Here is an 18,108-nt window from a genome sequence, read left to right on the forward strand (position 1 = left end):
GCATCGCCACAGGCAAGGCCTCCGACTTCTGATGGTTAATCTTGTAAGATGAAAGAGCTTCGTAAACACGGAACTCCTTCATAAGATTAGGCAAGGATATAAGAGGTTTCGTGAGGAAAAACAGGAGGTCATCGGCGTAAGCTGCAACCTTCGGGGCCAGCGATGAGGAGATGGTCAACCCGGCTATGTCCACGTTGGCTCTGACGGAGCGCAAAAAAGGCTCCAGCGTCAGGACAAAGATCAGGGGCGACAGGGGGCAAGCCGTGTCCCATTAGAGATCTCTAAAGGGTTGGAGAGCAGACCATTTATCTTAACACAGGCCGACGGGTTGGAGTAAATCGCACGGATCCAAGACAACATACGTTGCCCGAGGCCGACATGCTCCATCGTCCCCATTAGAAAATCCCAGTTTACCCGATCGAATGCCTTTTCGGCATCCGTTGAGAGAAGCAGCAGAGGGGTCTTCCGCGCACAGGCCAAAAGCTACAAATCCAGGGCTTTCGTTGTATTATCCCTGGCCTCTCTGGAAGGCACAAAGCCCACCTGGTCGTCGTGGATCAACTGTGGGAGCAGAGGGGCCAAGCGAGATGATAGGATCTTGGTAAACAGTTTCAGATCCACATTTAGGAGCGAGATAGGCCTATAGCTCTGGCAGAGGAGGGGATCCTTGCCCTCCTTCGCGATCACAGTGATATGTGCGCGAAGCGAGTCCACCGGAAACTCAGCACCCAAGCCCGCCGCATTATATGCAGCCAGAGAATGTGCGCAAAACATTTATAATAGGTCAAAGAGTATCCATCTGGACCCGGAGCCTTGCCTTTCTGAGAGTTCTCCAAGGCGCTCAACAGTTCATCGGGGTGAAGAGGTTCCTCCAGGCGCTCCACGGCATCCAGCGGGAGGGCAGGAAGACCAGAGGCACTAATATATTCCTGAATCCGAGAGCGGAGGTCGCCCCGCGCGGACGCAGTCGTGTCAGGGGTCAGGTTGTATAGAGAGGAGTAGTAGCGGCGAAAGGCTTCCGCTATGCGGTCCGTTGCGTGTACCTTCTGGTTCGGGGAGGCGAGGATTTCCTGGATGAATGTCTGCGCCCTCCGTTGTCGCAGTGCGTGCGCCAAGATTTTCCCACATTTGTCCCCATGTTCATAGAAGACCCTTCGACACTTAGCTAGCGATGCCTTAACCCTAAAAAGGGTCAGGGAGCGCAACTGCTCACGTAGAACAGTTAGTTCCTGAAGGACAGATTGGGCCAAGGACCTCTTATGAGCAGCCTCCAGCGACTCCAATCGCGTAAGAAGATCGTGCATCTGACGGGCACGCTTCCGTTTACGCTGTGAACCGATCTTTATTAGGACCCCCCGCATATAGCTCTTATGAGCTTCCCAGACCATCAGCGGAGAACTTTCCGGGAGGGCATTGGAGGAAAAGAAATGCCCAAGCTCGACTTGCAGCTCCTCCAGTACTTTGGGGTCCTGGAGGAGACTGTCGTTCAGCCGCCACTGCCACTGCCGAGGCTCCGGGGACCGCAAATCCAGCTCAAGGATCACCGGTGCATGATCGGACACAGTGACAGGGCCGATGGAAGACGAGACGACCTTATCCAGCAAGGCCTGCGGGATCAGGAAGTAATCGATACGCGTGGGGGGAGGAGTAGAAGGTATAATCCCGGGATGACGGGTGAAGGATCCGCCACACATCCACAAGGTGAAAGGCATGAAACCCCTTTTTGGAGGCGCTTGAGAGCAGCATAGGAGATGTGGGAGGCGCCTCTAGACGCATCCTGGACCGGATCCATGACGAAGTTGAGATCCCCCCCCAGCAGGACCTGACCCTCCATGAAGTCATGGAGTTGCGACAACAGTGGTTCGAGACAGGATATCTGTCCAGTGTTCGGAAGGTAAAAATTGGCGAGGGTGACCGGGACAGAGCCCAGACGGCCCTTAACAAAAAGAGCCCGGCCCAGTTCGTCACTCCACGAATCCAGAAATGTCCACGGAGCTCGTGCGCTAATCAAAATGCTGACCCCTCTCGATCTGGAATCAGGTGAGCAGCTGTGGTAGACAGTGGGGAACCGTCTGTCGCCCAACTTCGGAAGTTTGGCGGCTCTAAAATGGGTCTCCTGCAAGAAGCCAACGTGGGCCCGAAGACGGTGAAGGTCATTCAAAATGATGGAACGTTTCTCCGGGGTGTTAAGTCCCTTGACGTTGAGGGTCACCAACCGGACGGGGTCAACCCGGGAGGTGGCCATCTCAAAAATAAAAAAAAAAGGGGGGGGGAAAGAGGGAGCAGGAAGAGAAAAGCAAATCAAGAAATAAAGTTTAGGAAGCGGAGGAGAAGAGGTAGCAAGGAGGCAATAATAAGGGGGGGGGGGGAAGAAGGGAAGAAACTACTGTGCCAATGGGCACTATGAGAACTAGTCTCAGGTCTCCTGAGGTGCCAGACCCACCACCCCTAACCTGGGTGGAGTGTGGGGAACCTCGGCCAAGGGATGCCCCGGAGCCGCAGGTTATTACGGCGGCTCCGGTTTTCGAAGTCCTCCATCCTGAGCTGGTGGGCGGCGAGGGTCTCGTCATGCGAGGCACGGGCTTGCTCCAGGGCAAGTACCCTGGTCTGAAGGTCACCCACCGCCGCTTCCCCAGCCGAAATGCGCCCGTCCAGCTGAGCCACCTCTCCACTCAGGTGTTGAAAGTCCTTTCTATGTTGCTCTGCTACTTGCGCAACAATGGCTTCCATGTCCGCTCTAGTGGGTAGAGCCCGCAGGAGAGCCCACAGCTCGGAGTTGTCTCCTATCTGGACTGCGGGAGAGGGTTGAGAAGCCTGCAGCGATCCGGCGGTGGCCATAGTGCAGGCGGGATGCAGAGGTGAGGAGCTCAATCCCGGCAGAGAAGGAGCCGCGGGTCCCAGGCCGCCCCCCAGAGTTAGGGACAAGGCCGCGGATGATGGGCTCGCCGAGTCCGAGAAAAAGGAGCGGATGGGGGTGGTTGTAGCCTTCCTGGAGCACGATGCGGATGAAGACTTGGTCTTTCTCTTTCTATGGACGCTCATAGTAGCTAGGAGAGAGATGTAGGTGCCGAGAAGGGAGGACAAGGAGCGGGAGCACCATGCAAAAGCGACCTCACACCGCCATGTCCAAGCCACGCCCCGACTAGACTTTTTATAATTATGTGGATAACATGTTTCTTGTTCAAGTGAGCAGAGCATCTCACTCGTAAGCAGTCCTGGAAGATTACTTGGGATAATTAGGTTACTTAGAAAGTTCTAAGTAATATTTAGAGTAAAAATATTGTATTGACGTGGTCATCAGTTTGGTTTGTTCAAAAAATGTGCTTTTTCCAAAAGTTTTTTTTTTTTTTTTTTTTTTTTTTTTTCACATACAACACATACACACCTCATTTCGGATTTTTGAGTTTCGATTTCAGCCCCAACTCAGACTACACATCTATCCTCCAGCTCTAACTACACCTATCAATTATTAAATATATATTTAGACTTGTAGATCTCTCACAAGACTTGCATAATTAGAAGCCGTTGTAAAGCCTAATTTTTTTTTTTGTGCTAAAACAAACATGTTATACTTACCTGCTCTGTGTATTGCACAGAGAGGCCCTGAACATTCTCTTCTGGGGTACCCCGCTCGGCTCCTCCTCTTCTTTGTGTACCCCCATAGCAAGCCAAAGCGATTCAATTACAGGGGCATTTTTTATCTTAATGGCGAGAATGCGTTAAGGTAAAAAATGTCCTGTCTTTAGAACCACTTTAAGTTAAAATTAAACACAAACAAGGGGTGGAGTTTTGAGGCGTATGCCTGGTACAATTTAGATCCCAGTGCCAGGTATACATTTTTCAATCAGTGAGAAAAAAAAAAAAACACAAGGAGCATCTTAAAATAATCATAGACCGATTGGTTTATGACTAGACTAGATTCACGGATAAAAATGTTAAAAATTAAACAAATATAGAGGCATATTTATTGAACAGTGAATTTGGCATCTACCAAAAGGTAAATCACTGCAATTTAAAAACATATGCACCGGTACTATACATCTACATTGAATGTTTAGCAAATGTCACATTCATGGCTTTATAAATATATTCCATAAATATTGTAATACTCACTGTTCCATGACCGTTGGCCTCAAAATATACCCCAATATCAAATTCTTGTGCTTTATGATGCAAGTGTTTCACTCCCGTTTTTGCACAGTATACAGGCACCTGTGAAAGAAAATTCAGTTAACAAATGCAATAGATTTAAAAATAAAATCTATTAAAAGAAGGATTAAAGCCACAGTGTGAAAAACACGTAAAACAGAAATGTCACACATTCAAACTGTAGACATACTGACACCGCATCAAAACATTGCTGAATTTCCAAACAACCTAGACTGAACCTGTGCTATGCAGCTTCTATTCTTAACTTCCCTCTCATGTGATATAAATAGGTGCCTGTGCATCCAACTGCCAAGCACTTAAAACGCAAGGGTTTCTAAAAAAAAAAAGGTATGGGTTGATTTTGAATTAATTTGAAGACAAGTGCAAGTACTTGGTATATTAGTACTGTTCCATTAAACACTTACGGCCATGAAAGGCTTACCGCTCATCACAGGACCTGAAAGCTAGTGGAGATCACTGTAGTTCCAGATGGAATTCCCAGTCTTTGACAAAACAGACTATGTGAAATTGTTTACAATAGTTTGGAGCGCCTAAAGGCCTGCTCCAAACATCGAAAAGGTATTTTTATTTTTAATATATTTTTTAGGCATATTATGATAATAAGAACACAAAACATTTATTGTAGTTTTCTCATATTTGACTGAAAAAGTGGAATCACACTTCAGTACTTTATTAGTTCTTTGTTGTCTTCCACATACTAAAATTGCTAACACAGCCACAGTTAGACAGAGAGCTTGGAACAAGTAGCATGTACAGTAGTAACCATCAAATGCACAGAACTAGAGGATTGGACAAACATGGGAGATAATCCCTACTGCCCGTTACTTGTGTAGTTTACACAGGAGAGAGCCATTTGTTTAATGATTGGTTAAAGCGGAAGTCCAGCCTAATACCTTAAATTCTCCCCTGCAATCATTAATGTGAGCAGAGTTCAGCCTTATTTGTCAAAATGAAGCCTGTCAGTGTAGTTGGAAGTGCTCTGGGGTCTCAGCTCACAGTCTACAATGATCATAGTACAGGCAACCACGGTCTACGTTTCCACTAGTGCGACTAATCAATGGCACCCGTTCCTATCTATGCAACTTTAAAAATCAGCGACCTTGAAAAGGTGCATGCACTACTTTGATGCAATTTTGCTCCAACTTTACACTCTCTGGATCAAAGTTAAACTCCAAAGTCTCACTCTCTCCCTCTCCCTCTCTCCTAAACGAGGCAATGAAGACAGGATCATGGTAAAAGATAGGAGGGATGGGGGGGGGGGGGGGGCTGGGCAGGTCTAGGTTTGCCTGTCTAAGAAAGACCGACAACCTTTTCAGGAAGTGAAATACAGCTTATCCAATTCACATAACAGGAAATAGCGTTGTCGATGAAGAACAGGAAGAAACTGTTTGTCTAGGTTAGATAAGACTTTCTAAGCTACGCAAGCAGCTAGCCAGAAAAATGAATAATATCAAAGAAAAATATTTAACATACTATTAGTGGCTGGATTGAGCTAAAGATCAACTGAGTCTGATCTAACACAAAGAGGTGATAATCTCAACTCAATTAGAACCCAAGTATATTCCTATACAATAAGTAATACTAAGTTTCTATGCATTCTAATCACCTCTACAACCATCATAAAAAGAGCAACATGTACAGTACTCTAAAGCAGGGTTCCCTAAAATGGTTAATATTGACCCCCAAGGGTCAACAGAACTATCCAAGGGATTTATAAAATGGCTGGGGGGGTCAGTAAATGTCTCACTATCAATAGATGGTTAATACAATTATAAAAGGTTGATTAAGGTCAATAAATATTTAAAGGTGAAATCCCATGCCTGTACTTGGTCCTGAAGGGGGATGTGGTTATTGGAGAGACAGTGTTAGAAAGAGTTAGATGGTCAGCAGCCAGCGAGTGACAAAGCGGAACTAAGATTTGCAATATTTACCTCTCCTTCAATGGTCTGAGATCCCTCGCCAGCATCTTCGATCAGGCTTTTTCCAGGTGCTGGACATCTTCACTGGTCAGCGTGTGATGTCACTTCTGCACATGCACAGGGGTTCAGTCATCCTGTCACACAGGATCTGAGCCAGAATGTAAACTGAGCTGTGCTTGGACTGCAGGACCATTCACAAAGCGCAGTGCGGTTCGCACATGTGCAGTGGTAAGCTGGCTGTGAAGCCACAAGTCTTTACGGCCAGTAATTAGGACGCTGGCGCTTGGACTCAAAGCTGGTTGCTGAATCAAATCGGGTGAGGACAGCACTGGATCCCTGGACAGGTAAGTGACCTTAATTTTAAAAGACAGCAGCTACAATATTGGTAGATGCTGACTTTTATTTTTTTAGGGAGGGGGGTGACTTGAGCTCCTTTTTAACCACTTCAGCCCCGGAAGGTTTTACCCCCTTAATGACCAGGGCATTTTTTGCGATTCGGCACTGCGTTATTTTAACTGAAAATTGCACGTGCGACGCTGTAACCAAATACAATTGTCCTTTTTTTCCCCCACAAATAGAGCTTTCTTCTGGTGGTATTTGATAACCTCTGCGGTTTTTAGATTTTGCGCTTTATAAAAAAAAAAAAAGCGACAATTTTGGGAAAAAAAAAAAAAAGCCATATTTTTTTTATTTTATGCTATAAAACATTACCAATAAAAAAAAAAAATTAAATTATTTTTATCAGTTTAGGCCAATTTGTATTCTGCTACATATTTTTGGTAAAAAAATCCCAAAAAGCATATTTTAATTGGTTTGCACAAAAGTTATAGTGTTTACAAACTACGGGATAGATTTTTGGACTTTTTATTTATTTATTTTATTAGGAATGGCGGCGATTTTTAGCGAGACTGCAGCGGACAGATCGGACCCCTGACATATTTGACACTTTTTGGGGACCAGTGACACTAATACAGTAATCAGTGCTAAATAATATGCACTGTTACTGTATAAATGACACTCGCAGGGAAGGGGTTAATACTGGGGGTAATCAAAGGGGTTAAAAGTATGCCTGTATGCCTTATTTTATAGATCTTTTCATGTGACAACACTGAAGAAATTACACTCTGCTACAATGCAAACAGCGTAAATTTTCTGTTCCCTCAAAATAACTCAACACACAGCCATTAATGTCTAAGCTGCTGGCAACAAAAGTGAGTACACCCCTAAGCGGAAATGTCCAAATTGGCCCAAAGTGTCAATGTTTTGTGTGGCCACCATTATATTCCAGCCCTGCCTTAACCCTCTTGGGCATGGAGTTCACCAAAGCTTCACAGGTTGCCACTGGAGTCCTCTTCCACTCCTCCACAATGACATCACGGAGCTGGTGGATGTTCGAGACCTTGCCTCCACCTTCCGTTTGAGGATACACCACAGATGCTCAATAGGGTTAAGGTCTGGAGACGTGCTTGGCCAGTCCATCACCTTTACCTTAGCTTCTTTAGGAAAGCAGTGCAACCCAGTCTCCGAAGGGAGGGAATCATGCTCTGTTTCAGTAGGTCACAGTACATTGGCATTCATGGTTCCCTCAATGAACTGTAGTTCCCCAGTGATGGCAGCACTCATGCAGCCCCAGACCATGAAACTCCCAACACCATGCTTGACTGTAGGCAAGACACACTTGTTTTTGTACTCCTCACCCGGTTGCCGCTACACACGCTTGACAACATCTGAACCAAATAAGTTTATCTTGGTCTCATTAGACCACAGGACATGGTTCCAGTAATCCATGTCCTTGGTCTGCTTGTCTTTAGCAAACTGTTGCGGGCTTTCTTGTGCATCCTCTTTAGAAGAGGCTTTTTTCTGGGACGAAAGCCATGCAGACCAATTTGATGCAGTGTGTGGCGTATGGTCTGAGCACTGACAAGCTGACCCCCCCACCCCTTCAACCTCTGCAGCAATGCTGGCACCACTCATACATCTATTTTCCAAAGACAACCTCTGGATATGACGCTGAGCACGTGCACCCAACTTCTTTGGTCGATCATCGTGGGGCCTTTTCTGAGTGAAACATGTCCTGTTAAACCGCTATATGGTCTTGGCCACCGTGCTGCAGCTCGGTTTCAGGGTCTTGGCAATTTTCATATAGCCTAGGCCATCTTTATGTAGAGCAACAATTCTTTTAAGATCAGAGAGTTCTTTGCCACAAGGTGCCATGTTGGACTCCCAGTGACCAGTATGAGAGAAGGAGAGCGATAACACCAAATTTAACACACCTGCGACCTTGTAACACTAACGAGTCACATGACACCGGGAGGGAAAATGGTTAATGGGCCCAATTTGGACATTGTCACTTAGGGGTGTACTCACTTTCGTCGCCAGTGGTTTAGACATCAATGGTTGTGTGTTGAGTAATTTTTTGAGGACAGCAAATTTACACTGTTACACAAGCTGTACACTCACTACTTTACATTGTAGCAAAGTGTCATTTCTTCAGTGTTGTCACATGAAAAGATATAATAAAAGATTTACAAAAATGTGAGGGGTGTACTCACTTTTGTGAGATACTGCAAATACAAAAATCAATAAAATACAGTACACCACTCCTAAATTCACCGTCCCTAAATCCAAAACAAATTAGTTAGTACTCATTACATAATAAAAGCGATAAAAATGTGAACATATGGATTTCATCAATAGTGACCACACGTTAGGGATGCACCGATCCGACTTTTTTGGTCCCGATCCCGATGCCGATCTTTTGCTTTGTGAAATCGCTGATCCCGAGTCCGATCCGGAAGTACTGTTTTGTGAGCTTATAACAAAATAATACTTCCATAATCGGTATCGGTATCTGCAGATACCTTATAACAATTGTGCATTTAAGAGGTTAAACTTCCCTCCTCAGGCAGACAGAACGAAAAGATACATTGTATTCATTGCGTTTACTTAACTGGGAGACTGACAGGCATTTGCAGGAGGCTCTTTTTTTTTTTTCCTTTGACAGCCGTTCTCTGGTCCCTCACATGTAAAGAGCAAAACCGGATCGGCCCGTGGATCTGTTAATTTTACCGATCCCGCTATCATGGCCATATCGGCGCCGATATCCGATCCTAATATCGGATCGGTGCATCCCTACCACACGTATACATACATAATGCCCGAACACCGAGGTGTAATAGATCCTATGTATCTGTATTTGCAGTATAATCTTCAACTGCATGTGTACCACACAGTGAAACACACCAACTATCATTTTTTTTTGGTGCTCCCACCTAGAATATCAGGTCTCTTAAAATTACAGGTGGTCAGATAAATCATATAGCCCACAGGGGTTAAAGCATGTGAACCTTGTAAAACAACCCATTCAATTTAAAAAAATGAAATAAAAGGATAACAATTGTATTTTGTAGGTCTGTATTTATTGCAGTGAAGACAAAAACGCATGTCTCTTAAGGGAGCCTGCCTGCTTGCAGTTTTTGAAATTAGGACTTTAGTTCTTTAGGTGGGTTGTTACTGGCCTCATTTACCAGTACGCTTTGCATTGCAACCTTCAACTTGGGAAGAACATGAGTACGTGTTTACTCCATGTACTGAGCATACTTTCTCATCTCAAAATCGGCTAGACAGCCAGGTTGGGCACCAAATCTACTCCTTCAAACCCAAACTATTAAAAAGAGTCAAAGGGAACACCCTTAAACTCCATTGGAGTATACCTGTAGTGATGCCAGGAGCACTGATTGCTGTGCATGTACTAAAAATTCAACATGGTAACTACCATAATCACAGCTGCTGATACAGATAAGTTGATGGTATTCACAAGAATATATGAAATTTTATGAAGTTTAGGTTCACAGCTTTATACACCTAGTATGTAAAAAAGACTTTCGGTAATGATGCCGTTAAGTCTTCAATAGAACTTTTTTTTTTTATAATATGTACTAGTTAATGAACAATATAAAACACCATTAAGGAGTCTTATTTTATTGAACATGGTCTGCTCCAGTACTACCCTTCCCCTTTCAATAGTGGGTGTTGGCTGTATATGAATTACAAATCTTAGTAAAATAAATTCCAATTACCTTCATGACTTCCTCCAAGTAATGAGTAGAACTCCCATTTGCATATGCCGTTTGCACAACTGCCATTTTCAAGTTTAAATTGGCCTAAGTAAAAAAAATGTTAAAATAAAGAACACTTTTGTGACAATGACATACCTGTATTAACAGCCTAGGCCACGTATACATTTTGAATGCCGTTAAGAGACCCTATCAAGAATTTGGTTCCCGAATGCATTTTAAAACTACATTTGAGGTTTTTAACATAGCATTTCAGTGTACTTTTTCATACACTTGCTTTGATTGTCTTTATACCTCATGCTTGCATTTCATTTCTCTGGGCCACAGCAAAGGAGCTCATAACAACCATTTCTTTTTACCCCCCAAGTCAAAGCAAATTATGTTTTCTCCCATGTACATAAGCCGTTGAACTCAATAAAGCGTTAAATAGTGTATAAATGCTGCTCCAGGTCAGGCCACCTTGTATATTAGCCCCCCATCCATGCAGGTTTGGTTTGCAGCCATAGATACTTCAATATGTGTAAGGAGGTTGACTGCACTTAATAGATGGAAATTTACTAAACGTAACCCATAATCCAAAACATTTTAGGGAAAACAGATGTTCATGCATTTCACGCAATATGTGCTTAACCACAATCATGATGCATAGTGCGTGAAATGCGTTTAACTGTGTTCCCTGCCTATTTTTAGCTGACATGTTTTGTACTATGGGTTATCTTATCTTAATCTTTCATTGGACTTTCTATTTATTGGAGTGTCTTCAACCTCCTTACTCACTACGATACATTATATTAGCTTCATTCATCAGTTAATAATAATAAAAAAATGTCCTGTCCTAATGTCAAAGTATTTATGAGAATCTCCCATCTAAGGAGTTTTTAATATTTAGATAGGAACAACCTTATCCTGTCTATGGTAACAGACAGCTAGCTACTGAGTACTCAAAGGAAAAGCCATGCAGCAGTCAAACAAAGATATCACTGATGTTTTTAGCAAGTACATAATACAGCTCCTCATGTGGAAGAAAAAAAAAAGAAAAAAAAAAAAGCAGTAAGAAGGGTTGGGCTGGTTTTCTGGAATATCCTAGTGCATTACTCATCTAAACATACTGCAGCCCAAATATGCATGTTACCCCCAATCATGTGAAATAAGGAGTATATACTATATATAAAGGAGTATATGAAAGTACTGCTAAAGAGCAAAGACAGACAGAATTATTAGGAGTTATGATAGTGGTCCTTTACAGTATATTATTTATATTAAGCTATGTGCACCAACATAGCAAACGCAAACATGGACATGTGAGGGGTTTTTTTTTTTTCCTTTTGCTGCTTAGCAAATTTTGTTTCAGAATATACATTATATTATATGGGAGGGCTTTTAAAACCCTGTCTAAATGATTCAAGAAAGAGATGCCAAGAACTGGATATATGTGGTTTCTCACGTCTGAGAATTAGCGGTCAATCTGAGGCATGACACTTGCTACACTGTTAACTGCCTTGCTTTAATATGCAGGCATCCTGGATGCTGTGTTAATCATCTTTTTATTTATGGTGTGGCGTAATGGTCCATTCATCCATGTCCACTGGTCTATCCAAAAGGTGTGTGTACCAAGAGCTGCAAGACTGGTCACTAACCCACACCCTACTCTGCTGGAGCTAGAAGGGTCTGCGCACAGTGATTTTTGAGGAGTTTTACCAGGTGCACTGTATACTGCCTACAACCCACCCATGACATGGACTTGCTCCAAAGCTTGCTGGGAAAAGTTCTGGAGGCAACTGGCTATGTCAGCAGCCTGTGACTGTCAGACTTCCTTTTCTTGCTGAGATTTAAAAACAGACACAGCTGCAGGAGACCAATCTTGTTAAAACAAGGAGGTATAAGGAAGCAATGTATTCAATTTCTGTTTAAGATCTTTGGAATGACCCATTAGAGCAATGAAACAAGCACACATGCAGACAATGTTTTCTGATTCACTTTATGTTCAAAAAGTATCTGCAATAGGACAGTGTTCAGCTCTTGTGCTAGAGTAAGGTCTTGTCCTTGACATGTAGCACTCACTCCCTTTTAAACTGCAGACATTATAAGTGTAGCACCCTACAAGGTAGGTGCTAGGCAAAGTATAGTGGGCCTTGTCTGCCTAACAGCAGGGCCATGATTTTCAGCTGGGCTGTCATGTCTCCCAGGTGTTGCTATTGAGACTGTTGAGTCTCCCCACTGGCTCCATGAGAAGGGTTCTCATTGGACAGTGGAGGAAACCCAATCAATGGCCCATTCAGGCCTGTATCTACCCCAGAAAGCGTCTTTGGCGGGAAGCAGAGTCCCAGGAGGGAGAATACGGCTGTCTCTCCTCCTGTCAGCAGGATCGGGTGTCCCAGGCGGCTTGTCTCTGAGGGGACAGAGAGCTGAGCTGAGCTGCAGAGAGGATCCGGTGTGCCGAGGACCAGCGGAGTTGAGGGGGTCCAGTTCCAGGAAAGCATTCCCAGTTCATGAGTACTTTAACTGCCCCTGGGGGTCTGCCTAGTTGAGAGGAGACCACTCGGTGAAGGTCCAAGGAATCCAGAAGCTAGCTAGCGGTAAAGGGGTGCCAGTGTGGACCCTGAAGTTCAGAGGGGGTACCTAGTGAGAGGACCCTGAAGTGTAGAGGGGTTGCCTAGTGAGAGGACCCTGAAGTGTAAAGGGGGCACCAGCAGTTGGGCCCTGAAGAGTTAAAGTGTACAGTGTACAGAGTTAGGAGTTGCAGTAGCACAAGCAGTTACAAGGAGCTACCTCAGTCAGTGAAGGGCTGGAGGGAGCTGTTCACAGGACTTTTGAGCTAACCAGAGTGTCAAGAATCAAGTCTCACTACAGTCCAGGATCTTTTTGAAGTTAACCAAGGAGTTAAAGTCAAGTTCTAGTACAGTTCAGCAAAACAGTGTTTTTCAAGCGCCAGTAAGCGTTGGTCAGCTTCCAGTTGGTGTCAAGACATCGCTAACTGGCATTTTTTCTGCAAAGTGTCCCAATTGTTCCTAGTTGAGCCAGAGTATCATCCCACTCATTCCCTTCTTTCATCCCCAATATAAAATAAAACAAAACAAACCCAAGATGCTGGACTGGTCTTTGACTCAAATCTCACACTTGGGTATTCAGCTTAAATGGGCTGAAGGTGTCACCAGTAATAATGGCAGACCCTCATCAAGCCCAATGCCTGGAAAACCTGCTACATATGATAAATTCATACAATACCTTCAATAAAAGTTCTTTGATGAAAGTGCTTATTAAAGTAGCAATTTTATCCCCATCAAGAAGATGGAAGCCATTATTAAGATCATTATAATAGTAGACAATGCGGTCAGCATCCCCATCAAATGAACAATATCTCTCAGTAGGTTTAATATCCATGCCTGAAAACAAAATTGAGAAATTACATTGGCTTAGTATAAAAACCGAATCTGAAATTAGGTTATGTCAAAATTGCAAAAACATTCCCACAAAGAGAATCCTTACCTTCAGGAGATTTCTGCTGCACTTTCACATAGTCAGCACCACACATATAGTTGAGCTTCCCTTCAGAACCATCATTAAAAAACTGTATGGAAAGCACTGACTGCAGATATGGTTCCATCTCCTTTAGCTTCAAGGCACCAATGCCATTAGCTCCATCTACATTCAAGCACCTGAGCCCATCATCACAGCCAGAAGCCTAAGGACAAAAGCATGTAAAAGCAATCAGGCTAAACCTTGACTATGATAAACACTGTAAGGAACATTTGTGAAAGAAGCAGTTCTCGAATAAAAAAACCACAAAGAACATTTTTTTGTATTTAACCCTTTCTTGCAAATATATTGATGGACTTGGTAACATTACTTTTATTTAGTCTTGTGTATGCTCTTTGGGTAATGCAACTTCCACCAACGCTGTCTATTAAATTATATACACAAACAGCAGTGTACACCTACAGTCATGACTGATAATGGCCATGCATGTGCAGGAAGGACTGTGCTCCATCCCTCATTTAACATTCTATAATGGGTAATAAAAATTACATCTTTATTGACAGAAGCACACAAGCCACAACGGCACACCTGCTCAGCATTTCAAATTGTCCCTAGAGATGTACTGTAATTTTAAATGTTCCAGTCCAATAAACTTCATTAGCCAGTAATCTGAACTGAATTGAATAACACCACACAAATCCACTGGTGTCCCTGACATAAAAGGAAGCCTGATCAGATACTATTTAGACTCAGACTTGGTTTGGGAATATGAATTTGATTGGGGATACAGAAAGCAGAAAAACACTGAAGTTAAGGGCAGAGGCATTAAAAAACTCAAAACTAAAATGTTAAGAATTCATTGAATTTAGAAGAGCTGCAGAATTGTCATATAGCATAGGTATCTCAATGACTGGTTTCATTTGTTGGATGGAATTAGGATTTATTCAGATTTGTGAAACTCATGATCCTTTTCAGATGTGTCTCTGTGTGTGACTGCAGTTTGTCAACAGTCTCTGTGCAATATATAACTATAAGGCCTCTTTCACACGGAGCGGACCGTATTGCGATCCGCTCCGGCACTTTCTTTTTTTTTTTTTGTTAGGAAAATGTTTCTTTTCTTTTTCTTGCACATCAGTGTGTCTGCGCATTTTTCCTGTTTGAAATTTACTATATCTAAGTTTACTTGTACAGTATGGTAGGAAAAAAGCGGGGCGTGAACAGCAGTCCTTCTAATGTCTCTGCAATCTTTTATAAAATCTACCAATTCACTGCAAGGATAGTTTACTTGCAAAGTAGGCATAGAACTGGGTGTACAAATGAAGACCTAGGCAAGCCAATGGTTTGTATGACTAAAATTAAAGGTACATGGAACTGTCATATTGTAGGACTCGCAGGACTGCATAATCGTAGATTTAGCATATTGACGATCTATAAGACCATATTAAGAGTATGAGCATTGGAGACATTATGCCAGTAAGTTTTAATGTTCACTGGGCAGCTGCTGTAAAATGTATTACCTGTTTGACAATTTCTTTATATGCTTTGGAAAGTTTTTGGTAATATCCTTCAATCGTTGGTTCACCATATCCCCCATCTGTATTTCGGCAACAGACAACATAGTGTAGCTGGGGTGTAGACACTAGTCCATAGTCTTAAAAAAAAAAAAAAAAAAAAAAAAAAAAAAAAAAAACACAACACACAAACACATGTACAATAGTGGGTTATCTTTTATCTAGTAGTGCAGCCAAAAGAAAATTCTGGACAGAAACCGAAAATTCAGGATGCATTTGGCTGAAAACCGAAATAGACAGTTGAAAAAAAAAAAATTATATATTTTAGAGTTAATTAAAAAGTTGAATATAATACAACAGTTTTTGAAGTTCTTGTGCGTTTAGAAAAAAAAAAAAAAAAGTGCAAGAAAAGCTCAAGAAAAATGCATCCCTTTAACCACTTGCCTACTGGGAACTTTTACCCTCTTCCTACCCAGACCAATTTTCAGCTTTTAGCGCTGTTGCACATTAAATGACAATTGCAGCATTATACTCCTATGACATTTTTATCTTTCTCTCCCCCCCCCCCCCCCCCCACACACACACACACACACACACACACACACACACACACAAATAGAGCTTTCTTTTGGTAGTATTTAATCACCACTGGATTTTTCTTCTTTTTTTTTTTTGGCAAAAAAAAGACCAAAAATTGAGAAAAAAAAAAAAAAAAAAACACATTTTTGTTAGTTTTGGTTTTAAAATTTTGCTAACAGGTAATTTTCCTCCTTCACTGATGTGCGCTGATGAGGCTGCACTGATGAGCACTGATGGGGCTGCATTGATAATCAGGGGCACTGATGATCAGTGCCCTGAATTTCTGTGCAGATGTCCCCTTTGTCACTGGCTGGCTACTGGCTCTCTCCTCACACCGTGACAACATGAGGAAAGGAATGCCGATAATCAGCAAGAGTGTTTACATCGCGATCAGCTGTGATTGGACACAGCTAATCAATTGGTAAAGAGCCTCTGTAATGGCTCTTCACCGTGATCTGTGATCAGCTGTGTCCGAAGGACACACCGATCACAGAACACGCCGGGTGACACCGCAGCGGGCATGCGCATCCGTTTTGCATTTTTTAAGCTGTTTTTGTGTCACATGACCAATGAAAATCAAGGTAAAAATTGCAGCAAAGTCGCGTGCATTTTTCGGTGGCCATTATCGGCACCTTTTTTCTATTGGCAAAACGCCGATAACCCTATTTTTGGCAATCAATATATCGGTGCATCCCTACATTAATCTACCTCTTTATAACTAAAATACAGTGCACAGAATATAAAAGACAAGCTTATAGCAGCTGTGTGTTCATTAACAAAAGCTATTTAGTGGGGCTTGTTTGTTTTTTTATTACAACATATGTAAAAAACAGTAACACAATAAATTGGATTTACAACATTACTCCATTGTCTTTCTTTACATTATTGTAAAACAGATGTTCGCAAAAGTGGTAATTCAGGGGAAATTTAATAAGGGAGGTGTCCTCTTAGTGATCTTAGTGACGTGTACCCAGAGTATGAACATTACCCCTTAGCTCCCAGTACACAGCCCATGTGCATTAACCCCTCAACATCCATTCTTTAGGGTATATAGGCTAACCTCTCATCACGCAGTCTCCAGTCCACTCACATTTTTTAAATCCACCACACCAAATATCAGTCTCATCTCCATCTACCCTGCCCTGGTCCCAAAGTAAACTACAAATCCACTGCCTCATTACCTGCTTAAACACTGTGCAGCAATAAAGCCCTACCCGATTTCCCTATATCATGCCACCTCCACTGTTCCTGGACTTTATTTTACAGTCTCCACTAATAACCCGCTTCAATTTTGGGGTCGTCTTTTCAACCTGCATTGTTCCAAATTCAACTTGCACCACTACGTGAGTGATCTCCACTGGCTTCTGCGTCCCGTGCCTAGCAGCTGCACTTCTGCATTCTCAATACAGGAGGTTGGCAGCTTGACATGGGGCGCCAGTTGGAGAATGCTTAGCATTTTGAGTGAAAGCAAAGCTTTCTCTGATTGGATGAGGTAAAGAGGTGGGGCGGTGATGTCAAGCTCTCCACCTAGTCAAATCAGAACACTTTGCATTTATTAAATGCAAAGCATTCTCTGAATAGGGCCCATGCCAAGCAGCTGACCGCCTAATTCAAGATGCAGACATTTCAACATGAAGAATGGGACTCGGGAGCAAGTGGAGATCATTGATATATCGATGTCTACTTTAATGATTTCCAGCTGGCAGGGGCATCGGCCAATCATGGTATATACATATTTATATTAGTCCAAAGGTGATTACATGTATGTATAAAATACTACAGTCTGGAACTATTTGTTAAAATAATCACTAAAATGTGCATTAAACTAGAAATACACTGTAGCTTCCTTTTTATTGTACTTACTTTGGAATTTAGAATCTAAAGAAGTCACTCCATCTATTACAGCACAGGAAAGGGTTTCACTGCTTGGCCTAAGAAAACAAATCTGTACATAAGCTTTACATGAACCTTCAAATTACATTTATCAGTTAGTCAATCGCTTAAAGAACCAGCTAGTCAGCTCAGTAGATTGCTTTAAAAAAGGCCTGAATTCTTTCCTAAATTTACAGAATATAACTGGATACTAACATTAGGGAATATCCAATTGCCTCTCGGGGAGCAGGGAAGAATTTTTTCCACTGCTGGAGCAAATTGGATCATGCTATGCTGGGAGTTTATCTTCCTCTGGATCAACTGTGGGTATACGATTGTGTAAAATGGAGTGTATGATTTTTGTCCCCCCCCCCCCCCTTTTATTGGTACTAAATGGACTTGTGACTTTTTTTTTTTTTTTTTTTTAATTGGACTATGTAACTATGTATGTAAACCAGCTGATGGTTTTTCATACTTCGCAGGGACTCTGATGAGCTTGAGTTC

General features: G+C 42.6%; 1 protein-coding gene across 1 annotated transcript in view; it reads right to left on the bottom strand.

Moving 5' to 3' along the window:
• PGM3 (phosphoglucomutase 3) overlaps window positions 1–18,108 on the bottom strand; it is a 60,243-nt gene that overhangs the window by 25,833 nt on the left and 16,302 nt on the right. Inside the window, exons 4-9 of the mRNA XM_082250090.1 lie at window positions 17,596–17,663; window positions 15,160–15,293; window positions 13,652–13,847; window positions 13,391–13,548; window positions 10,169–10,252; window positions 4,114–4,212 (exon numbers count right to left, since the gene is read on the bottom strand). Coding sequence (XP_082106216.1) covers window positions 4,114–4,212; window positions 10,169–10,252; window positions 13,391–13,548; window positions 13,652–13,847; window positions 15,160–15,293; window positions 17,596–17,663 — 739 coding nt within the window. The remainder of the gene's footprint in view (window positions 1–4,113; window positions 4,213–10,168; window positions 10,253–13,390; window positions 13,549–13,651; window positions 13,848–15,159; window positions 15,294–17,595; window positions 17,664–18,108) is intronic.

This window comes from Pelophylax lessonae, assembly GCF_965119305.1.
Source record: "Pelophylax lessonae genome assembly, chromosome: 3".
In the NCBI taxonomy this organism is placed as follows: Eukaryota; Metazoa; Chordata; class Amphibia; order Anura; family Ranidae; genus Pelophylax; species Pelophylax lessonae.